At 45.0% G+C, this 25,743-nt stretch overlaps 2 protein-coding genes across 11 annotated transcripts in view; one reads left to right on the top strand and one right to left on the bottom strand.

Annotated features, from left to right (window-relative positions):
* Positions 1-18,690: 18,690 nt before the first annotated feature.
* TMEM213 (transmembrane protein 213) lies at positions 18,691-25,197 on the bottom strand. Its single transcript, XM_013049992.2, has 3 exons — positions 25,041-25,197; positions 21,205-21,276; positions 18,691-20,351 (listed from the first exon to the last, which is right to left on the bottom strand). The coding sequence occupies exons 1-3, from the start codon at positions 25,195-25,197 to the stop codon at positions 20,182-20,184; spliced, it is 399 nt and encodes a 132-aa protein (XP_012905446.1). The 3' UTR covers positions 18,691-20,181.
* Positions 24,082-25,743, top strand: part of ATP6V0A4 (ATPase H+ transporting V0 subunit a4) — a 74,211-nt gene continuing 72,549 nt past the window's right edge. For 7 of the 10 annotated variants that reach the window (XM_045063025.1, XM_013049966.2, XM_013049962.2 and 4 more), the window contains exon 1: positions 24,082-25,108. The gene's annotated coding sequence lies outside the window, so the exon portion shown is untranslated. Of the gene's footprint in view, positions 25,109-25,165; positions 25,250-25,743 lie in introns of those variants that run through there. The other 3 variants (XM_045063022.1, XM_004741680.3, XM_004741681.2) reach the window with 3 other exon arrangements.

Here is a 25,743-nt window from a genome sequence, read left to right as displayed (position 1 = left end):
CGGGAACAACAAGAACAATAACAAATGACATTAGAGGAAAAAGTAACGGAACCCAAATCAAGTTCATAGGGTAGTTGGCAGTATTATACAAAGGTTAATTTGTTGGTTTTGCTAACTTCACTGTGATTACTAAGACTTCTCTCAGAGGACATGCAGAAACACTCTACTTTTACAGTTTTCTCTACATCTAAAATGGTTTAAAAATTTACGAATTTGGTACGGAGGAGGCTGCCGGACCCTGTGCAGAGAGGCTCATGTGAGCCTGCTGGGGGAAGCCACCACTCAGCCCCTACCATGCTTCTCAGAGCAGCTGGTTCCTATTGGAAGTTGGAACCACAGTTAACAACGGCCAAGTCTTGGCAGAAAATAAACCTCCATGAAGGAGAAGTCATAGGATCAACCAAAGGAGAGTTTGGACCTAAAAATCAGAAAAAAGAAAGAGACCTTAAGGAAAGTATGTTTTAAATGACAAAACCAAATATTAATCCTTGATGGAAAAATAAGGGAATTTTAAAACAAATGTACTCTAGTATTTTCAACATAGCTGGCAGTTTTAATTAATATGTCCTCATGTTTTAATAAACATAGCTTTAGATTAAAAAAAAGAACAAGCAAGATAGAATGTAGACTAAGTGCCGCAACTGGTTCCCCTAAGAGATTTTATATGTTCTGCACGTAAATAGATTCAAAACCATAGAAGAACAAGGAGTTACTGGAAGTAGCTAAGTTGTGAAAGAAAGGTCAGGCTGGTCCCACGCCCAGAGCCTGAACACGGAGTTGACATGAATATGAGTCTAAACCATGATTGGCATTTCTTTTCCCTCTGCCTCCCCTTATACTTTGCACCTGCCAAGTGCCGCTTACTATAAAAAGAAAACACGAAATAGTAGCAATACAAAGAAAGAGCCTTTGGTCCTTGGAGCCTTTGGTCTGAATTAGATAATCAAATTAATGAAATGTTTTTGTTGTTGTTGGACCATGCACTGTTTGTTTAGTAACTTCTTTCCTTTAAAGATTTCCTGAACATTCCTTGCTATACCCCTCTAGGGTTAAGGACTCGAAAAATTACAACCACAAGTCCAGGTAACCCACATTTGTGTAGTTAAACTATTTTTTGTTGTACTAAAGGATAGTATTACAGAAGCCTAAAACAGAACATAGCTGGAAAACTTACCATAAACTTGTTCTAGAATGGCTGGGTCTTGGATGCTTGTACCAGTGTCTTGAAATCTGCATTAGTGTAAGTACTTAAGTTTCGATTCTGTGATGTGATGATATCAGTGGTTGGTTTCCTTCATCCAGCATTTTGAAATTCTGAGATTGTTCTAAAGCAAACAATGCAAAGAGTGAAAGAGAGAGAGAGAGAGACTTAAAAGCAGAAATGGAGTTGCTGCATTTAGGTAACAGTGAATGTTGGTCTTTTTTCCCCAACAGTATTGTGCACCATTCCTGCTTTTGAAGAGCAGCAAGGACGTTCTACTTTTAGCAGAATCCAGAAGTATCTCTTCCCCCTTAGATCCTCCTAAAGCTGTGATGGATGGGAGTTATCCTGGGTTTGAAGGTCAAGAGCCAGTGTATTTTCAGATTGCTGTCTTACATTTCCCCAGTACTGTTATTTCTGGATTCCTTGTGAGATGAATCTTATACACAAAGGAGTAAAGTTAAAAAAAAAAAAAAGACATAATTTTAACCAAATTTAAATCAGAATATCCTGTTACTATATGTAACCAGGTATCCCTAACCTTTTTATGTTCTGTCTTTCCCGGTCAAAGAGCAGATTAGCAAAAAAAGAAGAAAATAAAATAAAAACAACTCCACCATCAGAAGCAAAAGCCATCAAAATTTTAGTGAATTTTGGTCTTAAAAAAGAAATCTCCACCAACTTAATCTTGTGATTGGGACTGCTGAGAATGCTTTGCTTTCTAATTGATTTTACAATAAGCTATTGGTTTGGATTCCAAAGCACCCAAGGACAGAGGGAGGGCTGGGAGGAGGGCAGAAGGATTAGAGTTGGTGTTGGAGGTCATCTGGAAAGGATGGGGAGATGTGTCCGAAGACCTTCAGCAGCAGATTTTCTAACTGCTAGAGGAAAAGTGCACCATGACCTTGAGAGGCCCAACCCTTTCTGCCTATCTGCATGCCAGCGGGGGTGCTGCCCAACAAACCCCCTGACCCATCTCCTGGAATTTTGCAGGGACCTCCTGCTTGGTGTTGGAGATAGAGGACTTCATGGATAGAAAGTAAGTATTATTTTGGTCCGGAGAGTAATAGTCTGTTTCTGGCCCTTAGCCTTAACGCTTGGTAACTTAAAGACTTCAGTACACAAACTGTGTTTGAGGGACCCTTGTGAAAAGCGTGTGCCTCAATGTCTTTTCCTTGATGGTGGGGCTCTCCTTAACTGGCTAACTAGACATAAACATCAGCTCTGCACAATGCATTTCCTTCCCTGGCTGGCACTTGTGTCCTCCCAGATGAAGGAGGAGTAGCATCTCAGCTGTTTCCACAGGGTCATGACAGAGTCCTCTGTGCCTCGACACTTTTCTGGATAACTAAGGTTTCACCTTCTGAGTTTACTGGGCCCAGGACCTCAGAAATTAGAGTTTCTTTGCTCTTCACATAAATGAGTTTAGAGTGGTTTACCAAATTTTATATTTTTATATTTTCAAAATTTAGCAGGATGGTATTGTGATGGGCGGTAATCAGAAGTCAAAATGTGGAGCTCCTGGGTGGCTCACTTGGTTAAGCATCCCACTTGATTTTGGCTCAGGTCATGATCTCAGGATCATGAGATCAAGCCCCACATCGTGGTCCACACCCAGTGGGGAGTCTGCTTATGATTCTCTCTCTCCCTCTGCTCCTACCTCCCTATGCTCGCACTCTCTAAAATAAATAAATCTTTTTTTAAAAAAAAAGTTAAATGATATTAACAGGCTACCTCACAGGCCACAAAAAAAAAAAATCAAAATTTCATTTATTCTTACTAAGTTTAAAGTTCTACTTCTAGGATTAAAAAATCTATAATATGCATATAGAATAAAGGGAGTAGGGTCTAACAACACTTTATAGGAACAGAATTGAGGGTGTTAACAGACATGTTAGGAGTGCTGTGCATATCTGAAAGATCAGTCCAGACTTAGACACTGTAAATAGAAATATATTGTCCCAGTGAGGGGATATAAGAATTTCCATCTCCCTTGGTTGTTATTTGAAAAGTATAGGTGCCTTATTTTGAAAGGAATGCTTATGAATTGGATGGAAAGATTGGGAGAAGAGGAGCCAGAATGGAGAGATGGGAATCCATGTCGTTTGAGGAAGAAATGAAGAAATTAGGTGTTTATCGTGAGCAGCGAAGGCTTTGTAGGAAGCATAGCTGTCTTCGAATATCCAAACTGGTGTCATGAGGACAGGGATTGACTTGCTTTATGGTATGCTAGAAGACAGAACTAACATTTTGTAGAAAGTAGATCTTGGCCCCATTAAAAGAAGGAACTTAACGCTTAATAGGTCCACACAGAAAAGCCATTCTCTGCAAGTCCTTCCCATTGGCCCCTGGTGAGAACCTGTCTCCCATGGCAATGAGCTTGTCCATCACATGGCCTCCAGTGGAAGGGTGGGCATGTCCGGGCGTTGAGGTCTTCCAGCTCACACACTCCTTTTCTAAGATTCCAGAATCAGTACAATGGAAAAACACTCCATCCCCTTCTCCATTAGGCTGGGGGCAGGGGAGGCTATTGTTTAGTATGTCTTGGGAAACTAGCTATGAATAATGGTTTACACATGTACTTATACAGTTAGAACTTGGTATACCACTTGTGCATAAGAGCAAACAATTTTAATTCCATGAACCTCATGGAACAGCAAATATATTCACTGAAAACGGACTAGACTGTATGGTCATACTACCGATGCATGAATGCATCCCCAAGGATTTATTGACTGCCAGCTATGTGCTAGATACTATTGTAGGCACCAGGAATTTGTAATATACTGGGGAATAAGACAGACAAATCCCTTGCTCCAAATGGGGAGTTACAGATACACAACATGGGGGTGTGGGGGACCTTGACAGGAGCAGTTTCTGGGGCATGCTGGAGAAAGAAGCTAGCTTGGAGGGAGGCTGACAGAGGACTAGGAGATGGGAATGGAGAGAGCAGTGAATTTAGAAAATTCTTTTCAGATACTTGGCCGAAAAGGGATAAAAGAGAAATGTGGTGGTAACTGGTAGATGACAAGGGTTGCCAAATAAAATGCAGGGAAACCAGTTAAGATAAATTTCATTATAATTTTTTTAAAAATTTATTTTACAGACAGAGATCACAAGTAGGCAGAGAGGCAGGCAGAGAGAGAGAGGAGGAAGCAGACTCCCTGCTTAGCAGAGAGCCTGATGCAGGGCTTGATCCCAGGACCCTGGGATCGTGACCTGAGCTGAAGGCAGAAGCTTTAACCCACTGAGCCACCCAGGCACCCATAAGATGAATTTCAGATAAACAAAGAATACTTTTTTTTAGCTTAGGTATGTCCTAAATATTGCATGAGACACACATACTAAAATATTATTTGTTGTTTATCTGACACTGATTTACCTAGGTGTCTGGTTTTTATTTGCTAATTGGAAACCTTAAAGTGACCAGCACTGAATACGTTGTATGCTGATGGGGTTGACCCATGGAGTGGGGGAGGTTATCACTGATAACACAGAAAACAGAGAAGGAAGTGAGAGGTTCTGGGATTCAGAGTATAATGGGGAAATTAACCTTCAGAAGAGCAGGGATATTATTCTATTGTGTAAAGGAAGAAAAACAGAGCATAGCACAGATCCAGGTCATTGAATTTTTTTTTTTAAGATTTTATTTATTTATTTGACAGAGAGAAATCACAAGTAGATGGAGAGGCAGGCAGAGAGAGAGAGAGAGAGAGGGAAGCAGGCTCCCTGCTGAGCAGAGAGCCCGATTCGGGACTCGATCCCAGGACCCTGAGATCATGACCTGAGCCGAAGGCAGTGGCTTAACCCACTGAGCCACCTAGGCGCCCCATTGAATTTTTGATTCTGAAAAAAAAAATTCCAAGTGAGTATGTTACCATTTCTTTTATTTTTTTGAACATTTTATTTATTTATTTGAGAGAGAGAGAATGAGCAGGGGAATGGGGGATGCAGAGGGGTAAGGGGAGAGAAGCAGATTCCCCTCTGACCAGGGAGCTTGACGTGGGGCTCCTGGGATTGTGACCTGAGCAGATGCTTAACCTGCTGAGCCACCCAGGTGCCCCTGTTTTGATTTAGAAGTTCAGGGATTCTTTTCTTTCTTTTTTTTTTTTTTAGTAGCAAAACATTATTTTATTTCATGATAAATTTGCTTAAATTGTGCTTGCTTAAAGATGGACTCTGGTTCATTTTCAATGGCTGGTAAGATACATTCAGATTAATAGTGTCTATTATTTGGGCTAACATAATGACTGAGTGACATGGTGGTATTTATTTTGTTAAATTTTTTAAGGTGTGTTTTTTGGTCCAGAATGTGGTCTATTTTGGTGAATATTACATGTGGGCTTGAGAAGAATGTGTTGCCTGCTGTTGTGGAATGGAATAGTCTATGAATGTCAATTAAATCCAGTTGATTGATGGTTCTGTTCAATTTAACCATGTCCTTCCTGATTTTCTGCCTGCGGGGTCTGTCAGTTATGGGTAGAGGGGTGTTGAAGTCTCCAACTGTAATAGTGGATTCATCTGATTCTCCTTGTGGTTCTATCAGTATTTGCCTCACATATTTTGTTGCTCTATTGTTAAGAGTGTACACATTAAGGATTGTTATGTCTTCTTGGAAAATTTGATCGTTTATCATTTTTAGTGCTTCTCTTTATCTCTGATAAATATTCTTGCCCCGAATCCTGCTCTAAAATTAATATAGCTACTCCAGCTTTTAACGTTAGCATGGTCTATCTTCCTCCATCCCTTTACTTTTTATCTGTCTTTATATTTAAAGAGGTTTCTTGTAGATAGGTATAGGTGGGTCTTGTTTTTTTTTTTTTTTTTAAAGATTTTATTTATTTATTTGACAGAGAGAAATCACAAGTAGATGGAGAGGCAGGCAGAGAGAGAGAAAGATGCAGGCTCTCCGCTGAGCAGAGAGCCCGATGCGGGACTCGATCCCAGGACTCTGAGATCATGACGTGAGCTGAAGGCAGCGGCTTAACCCACTGAGCCACCCAGGCACCCGGGTCTTGTTTTTTTAATCAATTTGATAGTCTTTGTCTCTTATTTGGGTATTTAGACCATTCACATTTGAAGTGATTATTGGTCTATTTTTAACTGGTTTCATCTATAGACCTTGTTCTTTGTTTTGGGGTTTTTGTTTTGTTTTGTGTTTTGGTCTTCCACTCTTTTTCTCCTCCTCTAGTTTTATTAGCATTTTACATCATTCCATTTCTCTCCTCTCTTAGCATGTAAGTTTTTGCTTTTATAAGCAGTTGCCCTAGACTTTGCAATATACCTTAATGATTAATCCAAGTCCTTTTGCAAATAATACTGTACTGCTTCATAGGTAGTATAAGGACTTCATAGCAGAGTACCAAGCTCTTTACATGTTGGACTAAACAATTGCAAGACCTGGTATATCTAATTCACAATTAAATACATATTACAAATATGCCACCCATACACATTCCCTCATCATGTTGTTCAAATTTACTATGCAATATATTCAGACAGCCCTCAACATTTCAGTGAAATCCCTTCCGGGCTTTTTCCTATGCCTTTTCTTATACCCAGTAGAAGGGTATATTATATATACAATATTTTTTCCTGTTTTCCTTCTTTAGCATGGTCATAAACATTCTCTTGTATCATTAAAGATTCATTTTTGTCCATCATTTTATGTCTATAGAGACATTTTTTCCCCAGATTCTTGTGTAATTTGTCATTTGTTTATCTTATAGCTTCCATTTTTTTAAAAAAAGATTTTATTTATTTATTTAACAGACAGAGATCACAAGTAGGCAGAGAGGCAGGCAGAGAGAGAGGGGGAAGCAGGCTCCCTGCTGAGCAGAGAGCTGGACTTGGGGCTCTATCCCAGGACCCTGAGATCATGACCTGAGCTGAAGGCAGTGGCTTAACCCACTGAGCCACCCAGGCGCCCCTGAGTTCATTTCTTTATTGAAATCATTTTTTCCTTTGGCAACTTAATTACACTTGTTTCTTTTAAAAATTTTGTAGTTGGCACTCCCATTTCTTTTAACATTTCAGCAAAGAAATTGCTGATTTGTTCATCATTCTTGGCTAAATAGGAAGCACATAATTAGTTTTGGAGGAAGAAGTTGGAAATCAGGGTGTGAGCTTGGTAGGGTGAGGTGCCTCTGTCTTCCAGGTTGCAGACTTCTCATTGTATCCTCCCATGGTGGAAGGGGCTAGGTACTTTCTTCTGCATAATATTCCTTCTATGGATCTACCATAACCTATCCATCTCCCTAATGTTAATGTTTGGTTGTTTCTAATGTTTTGCTGTTATGAATGATGGTGGGCTAAATACCTTTGTGTTTAAGTAGTCTGACTTTCAGATTACTTCCTTAGAATAAATTCCTAGAAGTGAAATTTTTTTTTCATTTATTTATTTTCAGCATAACAGTATCATTATTTTTTCACCACACCCAGTGCTCCATGCAATCCGTGCCCTCTATAATACCCACCACCTGGTACCCCGACCTCCCACCCCCCTGCCACTTCAAACCCCTCAGATTGTTTTTCAGAGTCCATAGTCTCTCATGATTCACCTCCCCTTCCTATTTACCCCACCCCCTTCTCTCTAACTCCCCGTGTCTTCCATGCTTTTTGTTATGCTCCACAAATAAGTGAAACCATATGATAATTGACTCTCTCTGCTTGACTTATTTCACTCAGCATAATCTCTTCCAGTCCCATCCATATTGCTACAAAAGTTGGGTATTCGTCCTTTCTGAAGGAGGCATAATACTCCATAGTGTATATGGATCACATCTTCCTTATCCATTCATCCATTGAAGGGCATCTTGGTTCTTTCCACAATTTGGTGACCATGGCCATTGCATGCACAGCAAAGGAAACAGTCAAGAAAACAAAGAGGCAACCCACGGAATGGGAGAAGATATTTGCAAATGACAGTACAGACAAAAGGTTGATATCCAGGATCTATAATGAACTCCTCAAACTCAACACACACAAAACAGACAATCATATCAAAAAATGGGCAGAAGATATGAACAGACACTTCTCCAATAAAGACATACAAATGGCTATCAGACACATGAAAAAATGTTCATCATCACTAGCCATCAGGGAGATTCAAATTAAAACTACATTGAGATACCACCTTACACCAGTTAGAATGGCCAAAATTAGCAAGACAGGAAACAACATGTGTTGGAGAGGATGTGGAGAAAGGGGAACCCTCTTACACTGTTGGTGGGAATGCAAGTTGGTGCAGCCTCTTTGGAGAACAGTGTGGAGATTCCTCAAGAAATTAAAAATAGAGCTTCCCTATGACCTTACCATTGCACCCCTGGGTATTTATCCCAAAGATACAGATGCAGTGAAAAGAAGGGCCATCTGTACCCCAAAGTTTATAGCAGCCTAGTAGTGAAATTACTGAGGTGAATGGTCTGAGTAGAGTTAAAGAGAGTTTTTCTATATTATTTTTTGGAATTCCTGGGCCAATTTATATTCCTAATGTCTACTTTGAGAATACATGTTATTATCCTCTTACCAGTGTTGATAAAATAAAACTATATACATATACGTGTGTGTGTGTGTGTGTGTGTGTGTGTGTGATTTTATTTATTTATTTGAGAAAGAGAGAGAGAATGAGCAGGAGGAGGGAGAGAGAGAAGCAGACTCCCTGCCCAGCAGGGAGCCCAATGCAGGGTTCAATCACAGGGCCCCGGGATCATTGGCTGAGCTAAAGGCAGGTTCCTAAACGACTGAGCCGCCCAGGCACCCTATATTTATATTTTAAACACTTTATAATTTGACCAAAAAAAGGTTTCCACGTAGTTCTCATGGTTATCATTTTATATCTCTCTAATAACCCACAGTAATATTATCTTACCTTAGCCCTGTTTTTTGTTAGTGTTCTAATATGTTACATTATGTAGAATAGCTGAAAGACCCGCGGATCCCCTTACCCAAGAATCCAACACTGCCACTGGATGCAATCAGCAAGAGGTTCTTTATTGTTACGCAGGCGCCTGCGGGTGGTCAGCGCGCGCGCCTGCGGGTGGTCAGCAGCTCCTGCTAGCTGAGCACACCCGGCTGTGGTGGCGCCGGGTTTTTATAAACAGGTACAAACAAGTTTTGGGTGGGGCGCAACTGATTGGTTGACAATTAGAACTTTTGAAAAAGGCCTTAGTGGAGTTTGCTGATTGGCTTTGGGGACCCGCTCGCGCGAAGAGAGAGGCGGGAAGGGGGAACAAGCTGATTGGTTCTGAGGGCCCGCGCGTGGGAGGAGAGGCAGGGAGGGGGAACAAGAAGGGGGAAGGTAGGAATGCCATCATGGCGTCTTCTATTATTTCTATAAGCCAAGTGGTTACAGAAGGGCAAAAGAGCAATTAATAACCTAATTTACGCCTAAAAGCCAGCGGTTCACAGAAAAGGAAACAAGCAGTTAGTTATCCTATCTATCTTCTAGGGGAGGGGTCTTTCATAGCAAAATATTAGAAATAACTATTTTCCAGACTATTTTCTACCTTTGTTTGTCTTTGGATTATTTTTTTAGTGAGACAAATTATCAGCAATAGGTCATAAATTGTGGACATTTTTATTACATATGGACTTTAAGGAGGTCTCTTATAATGTGCTAAACATCATTTACTGGAAGTCACTGAGCAAGAACACATCCTTAAAAAGTGTGTGTGTGAGTGTGTATGAGAGAAAGAGGTCGGGGGCAGGGGGAGAGAGAGGGAAGGGGAGAAAGGAGGGAGGGAGAGAGGCGGGGAAGGAGAGAGGGGGAGGAGGAGAGAAATGGAGCCCACTGGCCTCTAAGATCCCTTCTAATTCTGATTTTGTGACTCCCTATATTGTCCAGCATCCAAGGCAGTCTTGGTGATGAGGGTTTAAAGAACTCCAGACCTGGAGAGGATCGGATTTTTGTTTGTTTGTTTTTAATCCAAGCTGAGCTGTTTAGACTAATGTGACTTCAGCCAACTTACATTATCTCCTTGGGTTTCATTGAAAGCCATAGATGCCCTAAAGGTAGTTCATGTAAATCACATTAAATGCTAACTTAAACGTCTCTGGATTAAAAACAAATTAATGTTGTTGTCTTTGGACCATTGTGGAGACCTGATTTACCTTACATGCAAATTCCTCCTGCCCCATAGATGTTGTCCACCTGGCTCCCTGCCGCCAGCCCACCCCACATACCTCAGGGTTCTTCTAAGGGAATTACCCTTGGGAAACTGGAGGTGAGAGGCTTGTTTGCTCCTGTTGAGCTGATTGCCTTCCATGTGGCTTTATCCAGGATGGCTTGGAAAGCTGCTCTCTCTGAAAGAAAATTAGAGATACTCAGATACGTCATTGTCTTCTGAAGAATTTAACACTTGCAATGGTGTAGCAAGTCTGTGGAAATTATCTTATCTTATTTTATTTTTTTAAAGCCTATTTATTTTAAGTCATCTCTACACCCAGTATGGGGCTCGAACTCATGATCCTGAGATCAAGAGTCACATGCTCTTCTGACTGGGCCAGCCAGTATTTTAAATTATATTAAAATACTAAAAGTAATTTTTTTAAATTACAAAAATACCTGGCCCCTGGTATCAACATTCTAGCATTTTATAGAATAACAATGGAAAAGGGCACCTGGGGGGCTCAGTTGGTTAAGCGTCTGCCTTCAGCTCAGATCGTGATCTGGGGTCCTGGGATCGAGCCCCACATCCGGCTCTCTGCTCAGTGTGGAGTCTGCTTCTCCCTCTCCCTCTGACCCTACCCCTCCTCATGCTCTCATGTTTTCTCTCTCTCTCTCAAATGAGTAAAATTAAAAATCTTAAAAAAGAATAACAATGGACCAAAATATCCTCTGTATAAACCTCACAGGTCATGATGTCTGAAAGTTTTCTCAGCATCTTAACACAAAACCTGGGTTTTAGGATCTGCTCTTTTGTTTGTTCTCATTGCTAGGGTGGACTTACAGAACTGACCAGTAGTGTATACATTTTCATTCATTCTGACAGAAACCCCCTGTGGTGTGGTGTGGTCTCACGCATAGTTCCCAGAAAGTCAACTGCCGAATTACTCTTTTGAACAAGGCATTTCCCTAAACCTGGCACGATCCTGGCATATCTGAGGGTGAAAAGACTGCCTTGGAGCCAGGAATCTGGTAACGGGGCCACAAATTTTATTTTTATTTTTATTTTTAAAATTTTATTTATTTATTATTATTTTTTTAATCGTCTTTTTTTTTTTTTAAGATTTATTTATTTATTTATTTATTTGACAGAGATCACAAGTAGGCAGAGAAGCAGGCAGAGAGAGGAAGGGAAGCAGGCTCCCTGCTGAGCAGATAGCCCGATGTGGGACTCCATCCCAGGACCCTGAGATCATGACCTGAGCTGAAGGCAGCGGCTTAACCCACTGAGCCACCCAGGCGCCCCACAAATTTTATTTTTAATCAGGCAAAATGCACACTGGCCTAGAATTATATTTACAGCCCACCTTTAAAACTCTCACATAAAAAGAAAAATATTCACTCTAATACAAATCAATAGCAATTCTATCTTCAGAGTCAAAATAAAATTGAATTCAGTAAGTTGAATTCAATATCTAATAGTGGGAATGCTGTGCGTGTTATCTTTGGGTAAAACATAAGGGCATGATTGATGTCTCTCCTGAACTGGCAGGTAGAAAGAAATAATAAAAAGTCAATTTCAATTCCTGGGACAATTGAATGAAATATCTATATGCCAATTTAAAAAGCAAGTTATCCCGTACTACTTAAATTAAGAATATATTTCTCCTGTGACCCAGCATGACTGTATCTGGCAATATTTCCCAAGGAAGTACATTCACAGGCCCATGATGGGAGAAGGTAAGGATTTTCATGGTGGTGCAGGGCCGGATTGGGGCTTGAGCCCAGCTAGGAGTGCATCTCCCAGAGAAGGGAGAGGTGAACCGTGGTGGTTTATGCAGAACACAGTGCGGGCAGCCAGAGGCTCTGGACATAGGGACGTAGGGTCAAAGATCTGAAAAACATTACTCTTGTATGAGCAAAGAGGCAGGATGAAATCTAGTTTATGTAAATTCAAAACAACTGAACTTAAAATAACTCCCAATCCATAAGAGCACAGAGAGGGATCCCTATGGTTGTCTTATGGAATGGGAGTTGGAGACTTGGAGAGAGGCCTGGGGGGGGGGATAAAGGTGACTGAGGAGTAACATGAATGGAACTGGCTGCTGATGATAGAGTCAGAGCTACCTCCCCACACAGACAAGCAGAAAAGTGGAGGAAAATGTAGGCAATGAATGAATTAAACTTTTGAGGAAGGCTGGGGCTAAGCCTGGGAATATAGCATACATTTTCCCCAAATCCATAAATAAATGAGTACAGTTCTCTTAAGAATAAATGGGTACTTACCATTTTAATCTATTCAGTGATCCTAAGAATGGACTTGGTGAGCTAATTTTGGCATTAAAGTTTGGTGCTAATGCATGAGATACAGAAGGCGTCCGTCCATTAGTAGTCCTATGTTGAATATTTTAAATTCAAGTGTATTTAACTTGATGCATACATTATCACCTTTCTCTTGAGCAATAAGATTCTCCCAGATTCTTGTAAATGGGTTTTTCAAAAAATAGACTCCTCCCACTCATTCTTGTCTCCCCACTAATCTGTTCACTGATCTGTTCGCTGTCTCCATAGTTTCGCTTTTTCCAGAATGTCCTATGGTTGGACTCATACAGTATGGAGCTTCTTTCACGTAGTAATATTTCTCCTTTCCCGTAGTAGTACACATTTAGGTTTCCACCATGTCTTTTCATGGCTTCCTAGCTTGTAAATCAGTTTCCAAAAGAATATTTTATCTGAGCATCTTGGAAGTATAATTGAGTATTCTCTGTACTTAATCTATCGCTCATAACAATATGAAGTTTGTTTGGGGGTTTTTGTACAAGACAAAGTTTTGGAGAATTTGTACCAGACAAGCCTATAATGGAAACCATGTGTTTTACCTTATGTGTCATTTTCCCCCCACTCTTAGGTTTTGGTGGCTCCTAGGACACCTCTGTGCAAATGATAAAAGGTGCCCATTCTTCAAGAAAAATGGAGTAAGTGCATATGAACAACCTGAGCTACCCTAGAAGAGTTTTCTAGGCCCCAGGGTGCAGCAGCCTTGGTGACCCCATCGCCCTCCTGATCAGGTGCACCCTGGACTCCAGGGTGCCCCGTGTTAGCTTCTCAAACAATGCATGTTCCTTTTCTCTGCCATCCAGAGACAGGTGAGGACACAGGCTCAGCAGTGTCGGGGGAGGGGGGAGGAGGGAAGCGAGCTTGGGGCCCCCAGAGTGGGGCTGGGATAAGGTGCTGGTGAGTGCCCTCTGCAAGTGTGTGCACGGCTGTGTGTACAGCATGGGCTTATTAGAAGGGTTTACCAGAAGGGGATTCCCGCTGCCCCAGGACCAGTATGAGAAACCTGCATTGCTTCATTCCCCACCCCTCCTGCTCCCAGCTCTCACACAGATAAGTCCGGATGGAATCCTGACTTGGCAGGGCGCAGGGAAAGTGTGTGAGCCTGGGGTTGGCATCCATCACCTGAAATAGCAGTTCCCAAGGAGAGTCTCCACCCTCTTGCCCTGTTCTTGGGCAGGTCATATGTGGTGTGATGGCACGCCGGGAGGGGCAGGCAGGCTGCCCGGGTGTCTTGTGCACGGGGAATCACTGAACACTCCCGTAGCTGGACACTCCCTGGGCACTGCCTCCTGCGTACCTATCTAGTTGCTCACATGTCTGTGGTCTGTATATCATAGGCACTTGAAAACAGACTGCACTTTGTTTCAAGTTGAAACTGCTCTTTTCAACAACTCATGCTCTGTATTAGTTTGCTAGAGTTGCTGTAACAAGTGCTACAAACTGGGTGACTAAGACGGACAGAGGGAGAGAGATGGAGGGTCTCACTGCTCAGTGGCTAGAAATCTGAAATCAGCATGTCAGCAGGGCTGGCCCTCTCTGAGCGCTGAGGGGGCGAATCCATTCCAGACCTCTCCCCTGGTGTCCGCTGGGTCACTCGTGACCTTTGGGACCCCTTGGCTTGTAGATATGTCATCCCGATCTCTGCCTTCAGCACATACTCTTCTACTGGTGGGCAAGTCTAGGTCCAAATCTCCCCTTTATATAAAAACAGACTGGATTAGCGGCCCACCCTATTTCAGTGTGACTTACTTTAAGTAATTATACCAGCAAGCACCCTACTTCTGAAGAAGATCACATTCTGAGGTCCTGGGGACTTCAACATCAGCATTTGCAGGGGACAGAGTGCAGCCCATAATTATCCCTCTTGGTGGTTTCCTTCCTTTGATGGGGTAACAGGAACTTCCTAGGTAAAAAGATCTCTCCTTCAAGGTATAAAGAACAGGACAGGTGTTTCAACAAAGAGTTGAACAAAATGTCACCGTGGAAATGAAAGAGGGCCACCCAAATGGGAAGCCAAAGCTATTCATTCAGAGTCTACTCTTGCCAGGGAGTCCGCCTCCATCCCTTACATCTGGTAGTCACTGGGAGGCAGGCAGGAAAGTGGGAAAGCTTCACAGCGGAAGAGGGGAAGGCTCCCGATCTTCCCGGTGCCCTGACTAGGACTGTTGGCAGGGGTCAGCTGCAGTGGGCTGACTGGGACTGGGGCATCCTGTGTGCTTGCTTAGGGGTACACATTTCACTTTCCCTGGATGGTCCAGACTTGGAAACAGGGCTGAAAATTAACTGAAGCTGTCTGTTATTCACCAAATCTTTGGCTATTTGGGCTGATTGTTATGGAAGCTGTTTGCTCTCCTGGCCTGGGTGCTACACATGGTAGTCTGACTTCCTAGACTAGTTGGTGTCCGAGACTACCTTCCTACACAGGTAGTGGTTTGGCTTCTTGGGCTGGTTGCTGCAGATTGTGGGTCAAATTTCTATTTTTATACACAGTCTGGTCCTTGTCCATTGTCTCTCCTCACAGAACTGGTGGGTAGACCTGCCCATTACTCATTTCCACAAATGACTTAAATATATGTTTATTATAAACTTATGGAAAAATAATTAAAATTTTTTTCCAACCTTGAGACACCAAATTTGCCCAAGAGCCTCCTCCTCTGTCTTCATAGTTCTACCTCTTTACTGTGGCTGTTGGCACAGGTCACATTCTTGGGTCTTGTCTGAATCACTAATTCATCAAATGTTTACTGAGTTTGTGCTGTACATCTGGGCCTTGGGAAGGTGGAAGGAATCTGAGGTTAAAGACACATGGGTTTTCCAAGAGACCCATGAGAAAGACTAGGTAGATATTATACTCTAACATGCGCCATTGTCAAAGATTTAAAAAAAAAAAAAGCCACATACCGATGTGGTTAAGAACAGATTTTAATCATAATATACTATTATAGTAGGGAAGTAGGGAAAGAGGGTCTAATATGAACTCAACTTTGATTTGTACAGAGTGACTGGGTGTGTTACAGAGGAAAGAGGGGGAAGGGAGTGGGGAGAGCTGGGGCTCAGTAGAGTCAGGGAAGTGAGAAATGCAAAAAGTTGGTCAGTGTAATCGCTGATGATTAGTCCAGCTGTGTCTGCCAGCTGTCAGTCATCAAAGTTAGGATCCTGTCCTTCCTGATGATTACATTTTAAAGGAATAGCTTCCAGATCCTGGTCGTAACAGATATATAGATGGTAGATATATAGGTAGATATGTCGATGTCGAAATAGGTACATATATTTCAAAGCGTCAAAGGAAGAATTTATGCTTGTAAGTCAGTTTTAGTAAAAGCTCTAAGAAAAGGTGGTCAGATGCCTCCTGTCAGACATCAGTTAGAACAAAGGGTCAATCCCTTTGTCAGCCTTGAGCACTCTCAGGTAAGTGCTTTAAGGGGGTGGGAGTAGGGTCATCCTGGGGATGTGGCCTTGAGTTGTTAGAAGCTATATTAGTGTTCGTTCAAGTCTTTGAATATGTGGGAAGAAGGCAGACAAAATGGTTTTTGTTGAGATTCTGTGGTTTTTCTAGGCCAGGGTTGAGGCCTGGTTGAGAAGAGGGATCAAAAGGAGCTTGGCTAGAGTTTGGTCAAACACTTTGTCATTGTGTTGCCCTGAAGGTGAGCACAAGCCCTTGAGGTGGTGCATGTGTCCCTCTATCCAGGGACGAGCGTCAGCCGGACTGGAAAGACCACATCCAGTAACCTAAATGAGTCCAATCAGAAGAGGAAATGGGGCACAGAAGGACAAGGTTCAGGTTTACGGGGTCTCACATGTGTACAAAAGGCCCTCTTAAAAAAAAAATACAGAATTAGAAATACAAAATTAGGTAGTGGTCCTGGGGCGGGAGAACATGCAAGTGAGCGCAAGCCTCTCTTGGCTCATGAGAAATCTGCCTCCTGGGAAGAGTATGTTCCAGGCCCTGTGAATGGCAAGAACAAAGAAGGGGAGGATAGAAAAGACCTGGCATGTTTAGGAACTGAAATAACTCACAGCTGGGTTTGCATGAAGGATGTGTAAACGTTAAGCTAAAGAAATACCTGGGGATCTAATCCCAGAAGGCCTTAGGGGTCATCCTAAGAGTACAGATTTACTCTGTCAGCTGTCAGGAGTCACAGGAGGATTTCAGGCGGGGGAGTGCCTTGATCACTTATTTAGGTATTAGAAAGATTGTTCTGGAAGAAAGTGTGAAGGATGGGCTCGATCAGGTAAGGCTGGAAGGAGATGCCAGACAGAGGTTGTCTGTAAGGCCTTCCTACCACACACCGATGAAAACCAATGCAATCACACCATATTCTGTATACATGATCTTAAAATAGACGTCAGGGTTCAGGCAGAGAAAGTTGCTCTTCATCAAAAACAATTCTAGATTATTATTTCTCTAAGTTAAAAAAATGTATTTACATGTATTTTTATGGAAAAGGTAGCCTAAGACTTGTTGTTGATGAATCTTGCATGGTATACTATTTTATTTTATAAAAGATTTAATTTATTTATTTGCCAGAGAGAGGGTTGGGGGGAGGGAGCACAAGCAGGGGGAGGGGCAGAGGGAGAAGCAGACTTCCCAATGAGCCGGGAGCCCGATGCGGGGCTCGATCCCAGGACCCCAGGATCATGACCCAAGCTGAAGGCAGATGCTTAACTGACTGAGCCATCCATGCGCTCCTAACATTTTATTTTTAATAAAAAAAAATATATATTTGATTTATTTGTCCCTGGGTATCATGCATCTATAAAAAGGAATAGATTTTAAAGTCAGATAATTGTGCCGCACCTTAATGTTTAATATTCTGTTTCTACGCAGGCCACTTTGGTACAGAGGTGCCCCAAGCAGTGTGGACTCTGTGTCACCCAGCCTGTGACAAGCCTCTGGGGGCAACACCATCTACTAAAAGCAAAAATCTTAGATGAAAAGCACATCTGCTGTTAGGTGGGTCCTGCCTACTGCTTTATACCAGGGAGTTCCTAGGTCCCCGGAAGCTGGTACTTGGTTTTCCCCTTCAGGTTTTCATTTTTAATTTATTGACAAGTCTTCACTTGGATAGAGTGATGAGATCCCATGCAGAGGGAAGAGCTAAGATGAGGCATCTGGAAAGACTAGCCATCAAATTACGTAACTTGTCTTTCGGTCTAGTCTCAGAGAAAAGAGCGATTATTTGGATTTGGTCTGTCCTTGCTCTGGTACAGAGGAAAGGGAGGCAACTCACAACACGCCTGTATTTGAATGTGACAGTGACAGCAGCTATGTATTACTCACCTCAGTGTAGTCTAAGTAACTTCAACACGTTGCCCAGATCCGAGGGGAGGTTCCGGCTTTCTGCTTCTATGGCAGCAAATGAGGGGGGGGTGGCGCCTGGGTGGCTCAGTTGGTTAAGGGTCCACCTGTTGATTTCAGCTCAGGTCATGATCCCAGGGTGGTGAGATCGAGCCCTGCGTGGGGAGTCCACTGGAGATTCTCTCTCCCTCTCTGCCCCTCCCCCCCACCCCCTCTCTCTAATAATAATAATAATAATAATAATGAAGGAGCAAATGAAATTATTGGGGAGGTCTGGTATCTAGAGGAGGTAAGAGCCATGCTGCTTTGGTGGCAAGGACCGGCCTCACGCCCACCCCTTCCGCGCGGCACCCCCAGCTAGCCCTCCAGGCTTTGGCAACTGAGTCTGTAATCACGGCTGTGTCTGATTCCTACATTCTCTACTTAGGAAGCTGACATTCCCCAAGGTGAAGTGACTCATTTTTGTTCACATTGGCCAGCCATCAACCTCCATTTCCCTTCTCTTCTGTTGCTTTTCGAAGGTCATGTTCTCACCACGAGGTCACACTGTTTTATTTCAAAAGCGCTTGCAGATGTTAAATCCCAGGGGGTCCTTACTGAGTCTTTCCATCTCTAAGGATTTCAACCATCACATCCTGTGGAAACTCTTCTCAAACAGCTAAAAAAGGAGAACCTGCTCGTGTGTGTTCATAACATCGCACGGGGCGTCACGCAGACACTTGTTCACGCCATCACTTAGCGCAGGGGCACAGTAAAGCCATCCAATTTATTGATTAAACCACGGAGAGTCAGAAAGGAGCAGACTAAGCCAGGCAAAATTCCTTCAGTTCCCACCGTCGGGGAAATCTACTTAGATTTTCTGAAAGCACCTAGGAAATGCTTCTTCAGGGGCCCCTCACTTTCTTGTGCATAATTATTTGGTGGTTCAGACTAAATACACGTGTCTCATAATAAGAAGAGTCATTTTGTTCTTCCTTCCTTCTCATGAACCCGCTCTCCTCTCCTCTGACCCACACCCCCCTCCCCCCATGTTCCCAGCGACCAGTAACATCCTTGTGCGGGGTAAGCGGGAAGCAAACCCGCTGGCTTCCGTGGAGATGGGTTATTTCAACCCTTTCTAGAAAAGTGAAGTTCTCTACACGGAATGAGTGTCATAAATTCATCTCAGGCCAGGACCTGCTCATTGGTTTGTTCATTCATTCACCATTCGTTGGTGGGACAGACATTAGGAGGAACTTGCCCCAGGAGCAGGACAGAGTATCCACTGACTGTATATTCATGAGGACTGCACTTCAGGGCGGAGCAGACGCCCCCACCCCCCACCCAGAACACCAGCTCTGGGTCCCCCAAGGCTACCAGAGAAAGCATTTGGGCTGGACTTTGAGGCCTGCGCTTCCATCTGGAGACGGAGGGCCTGACAGCAGGAAGTGGGAGATGTTGGGACAAGGACAGGGTCCCTGGAGGCCTGGTCCCGGAGGCGCGGGGGGACAGACCTGGGAAGGAGAGTGGAAGGCCAGCCCTGTGAGAGGTTCGGGGGTGAGGCCTCACAGAAGGTCATCCGCAGGGGGTGACAGCACCGCACTGACAGCGGCCCTGGGGAGGACCCCGTGGGGAGGACCCGTGGGGAGGATCTCGTGGGGAGGACGTGCTGGGCCGTGGTGAGGACAGAACCGAAAAGGCCTGAGGCAAGGCAGGGGTGATGTAGGAAGGCCAGAGCCGGGCTGCGGGCGGGGACGGTGGGGCAGGACCGCCGTGGAGGACAAGGTTGAAGAAAGAGCAAGAGCCGGAGAAGCAATGCACGAGGGGGTGGGGCGGGGGGAGGACGCTGGGCCGGTCAAAGCGAGTCCTGTATTTCGGAAGGCCAGGGATGCCCTTGGATGAGACGAGAGACGGCACACAATGGCCTGTTTGGGGTGAGAAGGTTCTGAGCTTAGCTCCGAAGAACGTGCGGACAAAAGTCAAAGTCACGTCGCGCGGCCCGCGGGCGGGAGCCCTGGGGAGAGGCGAGGGGATCCGGACAGAGACGGTCGGGGCTCTGCACGCACGAACGCCTTGTGCGTTTCGGTGGGGGGCAGCACTGGCCTTCCTTCCTCGGATCTCTCTTTCCTTCTTCCTTCTCTTGTGGAAGTCACCGCAGCGCGGAGGTGACAACGCCTGGAGCTGCACCCCTCCCCTGGTCCCGCGCAGTGACCCGCAGTTGGGTGGCGACCCACGTGCTCGGGGCTCAGGGTCTAAGCCTCACGCTCGCAAATCCTTGGGCTCGTCCGGCGTGAGCTTCATCAGTTTGTCCACGCAGAGCAGGATGAGGGTGAGGAACCACAGGCTCCAGCCCACGGCCGCCGCGATCCAGCCGTACTCGTCCACGCCGGTGTGGCAGCACCGAGCCGCCTGGGGGCAGAAGTCCACGTCTGGGGGGGAAGGGAGAGCAAGAACAGCAGGGAGCACGGCACCCGCCCACCCAGCTCCTCCTCCGAGGTTTGTGAGAACAAACAGGGCGTCATAGGAGGGCTAGCATTCACTAAAGGATGCCACACACTGTCAGGTGCTTCCCACACGCTCCCCCATTCATTCCGCACCGGGGCGAGGGACAGCGACTATTCCCATGAAGGAGCTGAGGCAGTAACTCGCCAGAGGTCCCCAGATGGCAGACCAGGACTCAAACCCAAGTGTGAAGGAATCCAAAGCCATGAACTTAATCTCTACCTATTATCTACCTGTACCCCTCCTTTGGAAATGCCCAGAGGTAAACCCATTTGGTCATCCAGGGAGGGCAGCAGAAAGGGAGCCAGACATAGAATGAAACAACACTGTCTATGAATTGGACACAGGGTAACAATGCTCCCTGCTTGAGGAAGTACTGAGCTCCTCGCCATTGGGAGTAATCAAGCAGAGGATGGACAGAAATATGCAAAGAGTGTCAAAACAGAGCTCCTGCATTGGGCAGAAGTTGGACTGGCGGATTTTTACGGTTTTCCGCCTTCTAAGTTTCTAACGTGTCTTTGGTTGCTCTGCTGTGGATGGGTCACGAAAGCCATCTGTACCAAAGATGGTGAGCCTACATCAAGGCCAAGGCTGAGATAGCTTTTTCAATGTGCTAGGCAGGAAGTTCTGGGGACCATGAACAAATCACACCAGGGAACAGGAAGGCCAGGCAGGCACTGTGCCACCAGACCCCCATCAAGAGAAAGCAAGCAGTCTTCAATTTCCCTCCCAGATTCAGGGCCAGCTCTGGGGTGAGGCCAGTAGCCAGGAGAAGCTTACTGGGGCACTGCTCCAGGCTTCCGGGATCTGGGTGCTGGGTGGTCAAGGTTGAGTTGTTGCTGTTCCTCGTTTCTGGAAGAAAAGACAAAAGAGGGTCTCGGGCAGTAGGAAAATTCATCTCCAGGCATAGCGTTTGAAATCTTTTTTGTGAACTCACAGTGATACTGCAAAAAAGTATTATAGAAGTCCCGGCCTAGGTACTTTAAGACTTCATGCAGCAAAGCTAACCCTCTGTTCTGGACTGAGCTGTCCCGTCCAAGTTCACTGAAGTCCTAACCCATGGTAGTGACTGCCTGTGGAGAAAGGGCCTTTAAAGAGGTTAAATCAAGGTTAAATGGAGTCATCTGGGTGGGTCCCCATCCTGTATGATGATGTCCTGCGAGAAGAGGAAGAGACACCAGGTGTGCGCCTGCAGAGAAGAGACTGGGTGAGGTCACCGTGAGAAGGTGGCTTCAGCAGAAGACAAGCCTGCTGACACCTGGAGTCGCCACAGCTGTCAAAAAAGAAATTTCTGTTGTCTAAGCCACCGAGTCTGTGTATGTTGTTACGGCAACAAAGAAATACAGGCCCCTTTGCCTGTCACTATTGTCATTCAGAGACGGTTTATCTGCGTGTCTCATGGATTCAGGGCTTCACAGCTCATCTCCTGCGTATCTCACCCTTCAGTGGCTGACGGCTTGCTGCAAATAGCTTTCCAAACACTCTATTTTAGCTATTTCCCATGCAAAGAGCTACGTGTAGAAATGGTTTCTTTCATCTATTTGAGAACGATCACTTAACAAGCTCCAATGTCTTCTCATAACGATCTCCAATTCCCTTAAAAAATTTGAATGACTAGGGGCGCCTGGGTGGCTCAGTGGGTTAAAGTCTCTGCCTTCTGCTCGGGTCATGATCCCAGGGTCCTGGGATTGAGCCCCGCATTGCATCATTGGGCTCTCCGCTCAGCAGGGAGCCTGCTTCCCCCTCTCTCTCTGCCTGCCTCTCTGCCTACTTGTGATCTCTGTCTGTCAAATAAATAAATAAAATCTTTAAAAAAAATTTTGAACGACTGAATGTTGAAATCTGACTTTGATTCTTGACTTCTAATGATTATGCTGGTATACCTCAGGCGGATGGTTATAAAAAAAAAAAAATCCAACAGTATGCAACCAAGTCCAGAGGTGGCTAGGATTTGCAGCCACTAGAGTTGCCTCTTGATCAGGAAGTAAAGAGCACAAAGGCAAAAAGAACTTTCGTGGGAATTCTCAAAGTTCTGTCAGACTGTGGGGGTGAAGTGGAGCTGTGGAGATGAACATGGAGATGCCCAAGCATGGGAAGCCATTGTCTGCTTTCCTTTTCTTGACTGAGAATGAGAAGACAGATGATCTAGGTCCGCTCTGTCCCATATGGCAACTACTTGTAGCTACTTAAATTTATTAAAAATTCAACTTCCTGATCATATTAGGCACATGTCAAGCGCTCCGTTACCACATTGGATCACCACATTCCGGAACGCTACCATCCTGGAAACACAGCACAGACGTTGAACATTTCTGTAGAGGCCGTTTTCAGACGACCGGCATGAGCTCTGGAAACTTGATCAGGGCAAAAAGGTCCACAGCAACCTCCAGCTGAAAGCAAACAGGGTCACGAAGCCTCGAAATAGCCGCCCTCCCTGACCCATTCCAACCAGGCACAGTTCCCTGGAACAGGGGAATTTCTCTGTTCCCACGCTCCCTTGCTCTGCCCTGTAACTACAGCCACCACCACCTCGCGGCAGTCTCTCCCTGGCTGTCCTGCCCACTGCCCCTTGCAGTGAACTCAGTCAACTTCTATCTCCTATGTTCTGCTTGGGGGAAATTCTCTCACTATTGGTACGGCTGGCTCTCACCCCATTGGGACACCCCACAACTTCCATCATCAAAAAATTTTTAGTGTTAGATAGTGTTAGTGTTAGTCTAGGTAGGTCAAGACCAAGAGGTCAATTGCAAAGAATTGTTCTGGAAATTAATTATATGCTGTTCAGCTTCCTTGAGGATGCAAAAAAAAAAGTACTTTGGAAACTCTCAAGGCCCCACTGACTCTAGAGCAGCGTGTCCTTCTAGGGCAGCGTGTCCTTCAAAGGAGCTTGTTGTCATGCCGCAGGACAAGTTGGGAAGAAACTCCTTGTTTAGCCAAAGCCATGAAATTGCTGCTCAGACTAATTTTATGCCACCTGCCCACCAAGCCACTCCAATGTCCTGCCTGAAGTATAGTAATTACCTTGACAAAATCTGATTGTTACTGTAAATTATTTACAACTAAATGGCTTAGAACCTGGTCTTTATTTGTTTTGGAGAAATTGATTCCTCCACATTTAATTTCCCTTAACTTCCTTGGCCTTGACTTTCATCTCCCCTCTGCCCTCGAATGGGAGTCGTCCCTGTCTAGAGCAAGTGGATGGAAAAAACCTATTTAATCAGTCGCTGGTATTATGCAAAAACATTTGAAATCGCCATTTCGATAGGTCAAAATTTTTTTCGATATCAGTGATTTTGTATGATTCGAACTGAATAGTCTAGTTAATAATTTCTAAGAATTTAAACCTCATCTTCCTCCCTCATAAGCACAGCCAGTCAGGGACTAGTCCCACTTAGGGTCACTTCCAAAGTACTGGGTGCTGGAAACACCCAACAATTAAGTGCAATTAAATTTGTCAAGCTTTTTGAGAGCCCATTATGAGCGAGTCACTATGAGGGTAAACAAACAAAAGAAACGAAACATTTATTTGGGAAGCGGTATTGGAAAAGAAAACATGCTAACATTCATTGTTTACCCTGTGCTGATTTATTAAAAGTTCTTTATATGCAGTGGTCTCATTTCATCTTTAGGACAACCCTATATATATAAGCGCTATGATTATCCTCACGGTATGAATAAGAAAACTAGGGCGCAGAGACGTTACGTGATTTGCTCAAGGTTGCACAGCTTGTAAGTTGTGGAAGCCAGACTTGAGCTGAGGCTGAGTGACTAGAGCTCACGCTCTGAATCTGCAAAGGAGAGGCGGTGAGGATAAGGGAGACAGAGCTCTGAGGGCTCATTGTGGGTTGGTTTTGAGAGAGGGAAGTCTGTCAAGGACAGGGCAGGAGCTGCAGAGCAAGAGATGAAAGCCAGAGGCCACAGCCAGGAGCAAAAGAGTGTGAGAAATATCTTCCTGCGTGGGGTGCAGAGCCCAGCCTGAGAGAGCAAGCCAGGGGCTGCTACCAACCCCTCTTGTCTGGGAACAGACAGGGCAACAGCTCAACATCGCCTGTGCTCAGGGAAGGTGGGAGCATTGTAGACAGCGTTGGGCAGCGTTCCTGTCTGAGGATTTTGAGAAAGTTGCAAAGGAAGCACAAGATCAAGGGAGAGACTAAAGACCTTAGGGCAGGATCAGGAGTACAAAGCGGGAATTGCAAACCATAATAGCCAAGGACACGGGGAAGGAACCATTGAAACATAGCAAACCAATAAAATGTTACTTTAGGCCAGACCAGTCCTTGGATGAGAGGGACCGTGGGTACTTTGCTTTTTCCTCTTTCTTTGTGGCAAAGTCCGCTCGAGGTGGCTAATCCTGTCCAAGCTGAGGTGCCCAGCATTTGATCAGGGGCTCAGGTAAACATCGGACACCCCCCACGCCAACCCGCCACCTCCTGTCTAATCCTTCAGGTGAGAACTGTTTGCTCTTTGCTTTGTGCGGGACCAGCCCTAGCCAAAGAATCCTCCTCCTGCCCTCTCCCTCCTCCCACCCTCTTCCTCCCTCCTCCCTCCTTCCCTCTCCTCCTCCTCTTCTCCCTCCCCCTCCCCAGCGTGGCCAAGAATAAAGCCCACAGTTCTACCTGCCAAGCAAGCCAAGTGGAAGGAGGCAAAGACCAGGCCGAGGGCCAGGGCAGCCCAGGGTGCAGAGGTGAGGCGCTTCATGCCGAAGAGGGAGAGGGAGAGGGAGGCGTCTGTCCGCACTATCCCTGCAGAGGTGCGCCGAGGGCTGTGCCTCATGTGTCCCGTGTGGACCGTGTCCTGCGGGAGCTTGAAAGCAGTGCTGTCAGAGGTGAATTTCTGCTTGTGTTTGGGGGAAGAGAGAGGGGGTGGAGCAAAAGGAACCAGCTGTCACTCCTCGCTCTTACCTCTTCAGGAGGGAAGCTGAGCTATGTTGGCTGGGGGAGGAAGGGAGGGGTAATTTATGCAATTCTGCCTTGAGTTCATTGGTTATCCCTGCTGATAAAAGAGGGGGCCAGAGCAGAGTTTTGTGCCCTGCCAGCTCCTTGCGGTTGAGTTGGCTGCCGCTTTCATCTGCCCGGTGTAGCCCTGGATCCTTGATTCTCTCTAGTCCAGTATTTACTGACAGCTACTATGTGTACTGAACTATGCCAGAATCTGGGAATGACCGCCCTCGAAGTCCTTTCAGTACACACGCATGTCATCCAAACACAGACCAGTGTTTCAGGCATGACTGGGGAAGGACAGAGTGCTTTGGGTTCTTGGCAGCAAGAAGCTACATCTGCAGATGGGGTGCTTCAAGACCAACATGGGGTTGGAGTTGCG

This window comes from Mustela putorius, unplaced genomic scaffold (genome assembly GCF_011764305.1).
Source record: "Mustela putorius furo isolate JIRA1106 unplaced genomic scaffold, ASM1176430v1.1 tig00003845_pilon_pilon_pilon, whole genome shotgun sequence".
NCBI lineage: Eukaryota > Metazoa > Chordata > Mammalia > Carnivora > Mustelidae > Mustela > Mustela putorius.
This window is presented reverse-complemented; position numbering and strand designations above follow the sequence as displayed.